The sequence below is a fragment of the Carettochelys insculpta genome, chromosome 3, assembly GCF_033958435.1.
Source record: "Carettochelys insculpta isolate YL-2023 chromosome 3, ASM3395843v1, whole genome shotgun sequence".
In the NCBI taxonomy this organism is placed as follows: Eukaryota; Metazoa; Chordata; order Testudines; family Carettochelyidae; genus Carettochelys; species Carettochelys insculpta.
In genome coordinates, this window is record NC_134139.1 from 34,791,626 (window position 1) to 34,798,446 (window position 6,821).

Genomic DNA, 6,821 nt, shown 5'->3' on the forward strand with positions numbered 1-6,821 from the left:
TCTGTCTATTGTTTCTTTTTGAAGTATCATCATTTGTGACTAGCAGTCAAAGCTCTGCCTGGGAAAGGGGATCAGATTAACTGACCCTGTGATATTTTTCTTGTTTTTAAGTTTCTTCGCCAGCTTACGCAAACATTTCTGCAAGAACGGTTCTGAACAAATTACAGACAGCTAGCCCCAGAAAGGACTCCACCGACAATTTTTAAACAATGAGTATTTTCTAATCTGAGATAACATTCCATCTAATCGTGGGAAATTTTCAGACAGATCATCCCTGCCACTTTATTTGCTCAGTCCTGGCAGTTATATTCTGGTACTTGGCAATTTGTGCATAGCTTAGGTATATCTAGCTGACTAATATTCAGTGGAGCACACTGGCAAGAATCTGTGGAGCAGATTGTCAGGCATAAGCAGCTGTTTTTTAATAAGAACACAAGACATGGTATGGGATGATTGATCTGGTTTTGTAAGTTGTTCCAGTAAAACAGTACTAGAGTGAAAAAGGTTGATCCAAGAACCTCGAAGTAAATGGGAAGATTTCCATGATGGGCTTTGAATCAGATGACTAGGGAGTGATGTCAATCTTTTGCTCCTGGTGTGACTGGAGTCAAGAATCTGGCACAATATTACATTGTCTAATATATTCAGATTTACTGAACAATTCAAAGAAAACAGTCAAAGAAATCTGTCTGATAAAAGCAGCAATAATTAAGAGTGTGTAATAAAATAGCAGAATACAGCTATTGGGACAAATTCCCTCTCATTGGTGGATGTCAATGGGCTTGTACTAGTGCAGTTGAAAGCAGGATTTGGCCAAACATTGCACTAATTAAGCCTGCACCCCTCCCCCATTCATTCTGTACCTCAGTTACATACAAGAGGTGACAGTCACTTCAGCGTCTTTATCCTTATTATGCAGAGAAAGCCCGATTCTCTCAAGCCTTGCACCTGGTCTTTCCATTGAAAAGGTCTCCAAGATGTGCCACATGGTTATCAAACATTTTCAAAGCCAAATGATGGGGATAGGGAGAACATTTATTTATTTTTTTTAAAAAAGAAGGAAACAAGGAACAAATAATTGCAAAAATGTTCACTAAAAATCTCTGCAGCCTTACCTGAGAGCTGGCTGACTTTTAGCTCGTGCTGTACAGCAGGGGTGAGGGAACTTCTTTGGGCCAGGAGACACTAATCCACAGAAAAAAATCAGTCGGGGGCAGGTACATAAAAGTGAGAAGAAAAAAAAAAATCTACAAAACCTTCACTGCTGCAGCCCCCAACTGAGACACCTCACTCCTCTCATGCTCCTGCACCATAGACAGAAGGGTGGAGAAGCAGGGACTGAGGTTCAATGCTCCTCCCCTGGCCATATTAACTGTTCTGGGGTCACAGGGTAGGACCAAAAATGGGGGAGGGTCAGGGTTCAGTGTGCAGGATGGGACTGCTGGAGAGTGGGTGTGAGGCTGGGCAGTAGGGAGGGTGCAGAAACAGGCTGTGGGTGGGTGCTTGGGATCTTGGTGGGAGGGGAGAGTGAAAGAGCAGGGTGCAGAAGTCTGGATGTGTGGGAGGGTGCAGGAGCAGGGTGGGGGTGGCAGGTCTGGGTGGGATGGTGCAGGAGGAGGGTGGATCTATGGTGATATCCAACCAATCAATGAGCGAACTGATGGAACATCTCTATGCAGTATGCAAGTATTTGTATGTGCAATTTATTGAAGGTTAAAATAAGACACAGCTAAGGCCAGGTCTACACTAAGAGGTACAATTGATTTTAGATATGCAAATCCAGTTACAAGAATTGCATAGCTATAGTCAACTTATCTAAAACTGATTTTTGTTGCCATCCTCACAGCAGGAGGTCGATGGGAAAAACTCACCAGTTGATATGTATATCGCCATATATTTTTTGTCAGCGTTGGTGATAGGTCCTGCTGTGAGGGCAGGGGACAGGATTTGATGACCTCTGACGGTCCCTTCCAGTTCCATGAGATAGGTAGATAGACTTCACTCACTCCTCATGACTTCCCTGTACTGGGGCTTATGGTAGTCCAGTGACAGTTCAATTTACTGTGTGCTGACTATGCAGGCTAAATCAACACCCCAAAAATCTATCACCAATGCACCGGTCTTTCCATCAGTTTAGATGTACCCTAAGTAACAGGCCCCAAAGTCACACAATGACTCAGTAGCAATTTTGAAGACCCGTAAGTCCCATTTCCCTGGTCTCCTTCTCTAATAATAAGATTCACTTGGCCAAATTCAGCACTGGTATGAGTAGATGAACCCCTTGGCTGATGTAAGTCAGCTAATGGTCTTGTGTATTGTATTATGGTAGGGCTAAAAATGCCAGTTGTTTAGCTCAGGTCCTCTAGTGTAGCTCCATTGATGATAAAGTGATTTACAGCCAAATGAAGCTGGACCTGTAATTTCTACTGCAGTTTGCCATTTATGCATACTAAAACATGCTTATTTCCAGGTAAGCATTCTGAACGCTGTGGCATGACATCCTTTAGAAGGACCATCTGTGGAGCCTGGTGTTAACCCACCTCCTACCCCAAAGAAAATTAATGCCATGGAGAGTAAATAATTGCTTATAAAACCACCGCCACTGAATTTAGGCACTGACTGCTGATTGAGGAAAACATTTTTAAGCTATCACGGGCCTGTTATGGATGCCAATAAAAATCTCATTCACAGCTCTCCATTACGTCCCAAAGAAAATGATAACTCATGGCATACCATATGTCTCTAAAACAAATAGTCCTTTCTATTTACAAATATTTTGCTTAGGCTTAAATTATCATGAAAACTATGGACGGTGAGCTAGGCACTTACGGTACTTCCAGTACAGGTGGCATGCAGCACTTTTTAGTTCTATCTCCAGAAAGTTAGATTCAAACAGGGGTTTATTTCCCTGGCTTTCATCAAAGGCATTTGGATTGTTCCCCTGCTGTTTCTTTGGAAGTTTTGGCTGGGTTAGCGATTACCAAGTCAAGGGGTAGGATTGTCTTCTTGCTATAACCATGTCAAATTATCCTCATGAAAGTGTAAAGCCAGTGTCTGCTCTTATCACACTGATGTCAGCCTGGAGGAGCTCTATGGATTCCACAGCTTTGCTCTTGTTCCCTCGCCCATGCTCCCCAGCTCCTTCCTTGTACACTGCTCCCTCCTCCCCACTTATTGCTTTGTTGCCTCCTCACATTCCTGCCGCCGTTCCTTTTTTCACACTGCTCCCTATGCCCACACTGCAGTTTTTGTATAGCAAGCCTCTTCAACACCCGTTATTCAAAGCGCTTCTTCCACCTTGCTTTTCATCACTCATTTCTGGTTCATGGGTGACATACTGGCTCCCTGGGCATTAATTGCAAAACTCCCATTGGTTTCACTGGGACCAGGAATTCTCTCTTTGGTTAGGTTTACCCTTAGAGAAAACTTTGAAATAGCCATGCTAATGGCCATTTTGAAGAATGCTAATGAGGCACTGAAATGCATATTCATCACCTCATTAATATGCCGCTGGCTGCGGCACTTTGAAATGGCTGCTTTTCACTCCTGCGTGACTCCTCCAGACGGGGATCCTTTTCAAAAGGAGCCCCGCCAACTTTGCAATCCCCTTATTTCTATCAGCAGAGGCAGCAATAGAGGCAGATAGGAATAAGGGGATTTTGAAGTTGGTGGGGTCCTTTCAAAAAGGACCCCTGTCTAGACGAGCCACATGGGAGCAAGAAGTGGCAATTTTGAAGTGCCACAGCTGGTGGCATGCTAATGAGGCACTGAATATGCATCTCATTAGTATTCTTTGAAATGGCCGTTAGCATGGCTATTTCGAAGTTTTCTCTAAGTGTAGGCATGGCCTTTATGTCTAGGTTTGGCTACCTCAGATTGTAAACACTTTGGTACAGGGACTATGGGTCAGATTTTCAAAAGGGCTCAGTTCCCAGCAACTCCCTTTCTGTTGCTTCTGGCACATTTTTTTCAATAACACTGTGCACCTGGATTACTATTTTTGGTTCTCTATGCCTTAAATATTGAGTCTGTTGTGGTATGGCTATGATCTGAAGAAGTGGGTCTGTTCCATGAAAGCTCACCTAATAAATTATTTTGTTAGTCTTTAAAATGCTACTTTACTGCTTTTTTTGTTTTGACTGTGCACCCAGAAATCGTGAAAATCTGCTAATTTAGTCTGGTGCTGAAGTGGGAGTTGAATTCTCCTGAAAATTTGGTCCCAACTGCGGTTGCTGAGTAGTTGTGGTCTCATGTCTTTTTAAAAAGTATATTTAATGGACGATACAAGGCTACGACAGAGAAATGATGATGACTATTACTGAGACAGGAAGCTGGATCAGCATATGCAATTAGACTATTGCTGCCTCTATTATACATTATAGCATTTTCCTCTGGAAAATGTCATATCTCCGAGCACTCATAGTAGTTAAGAAAGCAGTAGTATTCTCTGTTTTTCACATGGGGAACTGAGGCACAAGAAATTAAAGGTAACACTTTCAAATTTGCTTTCCTAAAGTAAGTCACTATAGTAAATGTCCTGATCCTCAGAGATCTGAGTTATCATGACTCCCATTGATTTCAGACAGAGTTAAGGACACTCCAGGAAACCAGGCTCCCTATTTAGGTGTCTAAACATAGAGTTAATGTTTTTTTCAGTCTAGATGACTTTCCCAAGTCACACAGTGAGACAGATGCAAAGCCAGGAATATAACCAAGAACTAGTGACTCTGTCTCATACTTGTACCACCAGCTCACAGAAACTGTATGCAGCTCATTCAGCTGTCTTCATTCTATGTGCTATGTACATGCTGCCTGATTTCAAAAGAATTTGCGGAGGCTTCCCAATTCCCCTTGAAGTCGCTGGGAAGCAAGTGTACTTGGCTACTCTTTATAAATCTGGTACAATTTCTGTGGAAATTATTACTCAACCAATTTTACAAAAAAAAATCAACATGCACAATTTCCTTTTATTGAACAAGTATTAGCTGTAGAAGACAGAGACAACTCTAGCCTCATGTACGTAGTTTGTTCCCTTACTGTTGAGCTTTGGTGGGTCTTCAATCTTTGTCCTGAAATCTTGAGGAACTTTCCCTGGTTCTTTCTGACACAGAGATCATCAACCATCCAGCCTGGCCAAGCACTTTTTTGCATTTCTTAAGGAACAATGGACTTGAAAAGCAATACAGGACTGGATCAAGTGCACTGTTTAGGTATGTGAAAGCAAACGAAGCATGTAGTAACTTGTCAATGGTGCCAATGTGTTCAGGAGATACTTGTCTAATGATCAGGCCAGCTGCAGCAATTAAAATACTAGGCAAGAAGCAAATGGTATATACCAAAACGATGACTGTGAGCACTTTCACAGATCTTTGGAACTTGTTCCCTTTAGCCAATTTCCTCTGTTTTAGTTTCAAGATAATGTTGAAAATACAGAAGATGATGATGCCTAGAGGCAAAAAAAATTCAAGGAAAAATAATATTGCATGCCATGTGGTTGCTGGCTGTGCTTCAAGATGAGGGTTAAAGCATTGACACATAATGTTGTCACTCTGATTGTGACCCAAGGTAAAGACATGGCTGTTCATCAGTATCACTGCCAGCCAAAGTACAATTGCTACCTTTGTAGCACAGGCTGTTGATATTTTACTCATTTGATGGTGAGGATGAACCACTTTAAAGTAGCGATCCATTGCAATCGCAGTGAGAAAGACAATGCTTGCTGTCCTGTTCATTGACAACATGAATAGGTTGAAGCTGCAAAATGTCTCTGTGAAGACCCAGACTTCTTTCTTCATGTAGTAGTGAATACGAAATGGCAAGTTGATTATCAGCAAGAAATCAGCGATGACCAAGCTGAATAAATACACAGTGCCTGATGGCCAGAGATTCCTGTAAGAGCAAAAGATAACCAAAGCAATGCCATTTCCAACAAGCCCTATGATGATCTCCACGCCAAGCACAGGAGTGAGAATCACAGAAATTGTGGCAGCTCCACCAGTTGTCATGTTGCTCATTGCTCCAGATCTGGAGCTCTTGCTGTTTTTAAATGTCTGCTGCCCACAGTTGAGTGGTGAGTTGAGATGCAAACAAATACCTGCCAAATGTCTCCAAAGGAAGAGGAGCTGCAAAGGAAATAGAGTGAAGTTTCAAGAAATGGCACTTGTATGCGAAAAGTGAGACAATACCAATATGACAAACTCTTTGAAACTGTCTAGAGATGAAAATCCTATCAATAGACTGTGATAGAGTAGGAATGCCTACTCTTGCCATTTAAAGCAGAAGAAGTCCCTGTGGAAGTGTTTGCACTTGATGGTGACTCAGTTGTTCCACAGCAAAAAGAAAACCACCTCCACGCCCCACGTATAGCTCTTACTGGTGAAGCTTTTGCAGTGATGTGCAAGTGAAGACAGGTTCTCGCTGTTTGCAGATCTCGAGCCTCTGCAGGATATCTTACACTCTAGCCAGCAAATCTGCTGCTCTGGCGCCAGGTAAATAGACACCCACGCTTTCCCCTTTAAAGCCCTAGGAGCTTTGAAAGTTGCCTTGCTATTTTCTTGGTAAGTGCTCACTTGCCATCTGGCCAGGTCACGATGCCTCCTCCACGGCAAACAATCCTCTGCTTGCAGCAATGCTGAGCTACTAGAGCAACAAGACCAGCGGCTATACAGGGACCCAGGAAGCCCTGGGATTTCTCCCTCCCAAGAACCACACTGTGGGATAGTTGCCTTCAGAATACTGCTCTCATTATCAATGGAAGTGCTGCAAACGCAAACACTCTCTGAAGCTTGAGGAAATAAGCTTGTAGACAAACTAGGGCTTTT

General features: G+C 42.7%; 1 protein-coding gene across 1 annotated transcript; it reads right to left on the reverse strand.

Annotated features, from left to right (window-relative positions):
• Positions 1 to 5,057: 5,057 nt before the first annotated feature.
• OXER1 (oxoeicosanoid receptor 1) lies at positions 5,058 to 6,014 on the reverse strand. Its single transcript, XM_074989172.1, has one exon. It carries the CDS (start codon positions 6,012 to 6,014, stop codon positions 5,058 to 5,060), a length of 957 nt encoding a protein of 318 aa, XP_074845273.1.
• Positions 6,015 to 6,821: the final 807 nt, after the last annotated feature.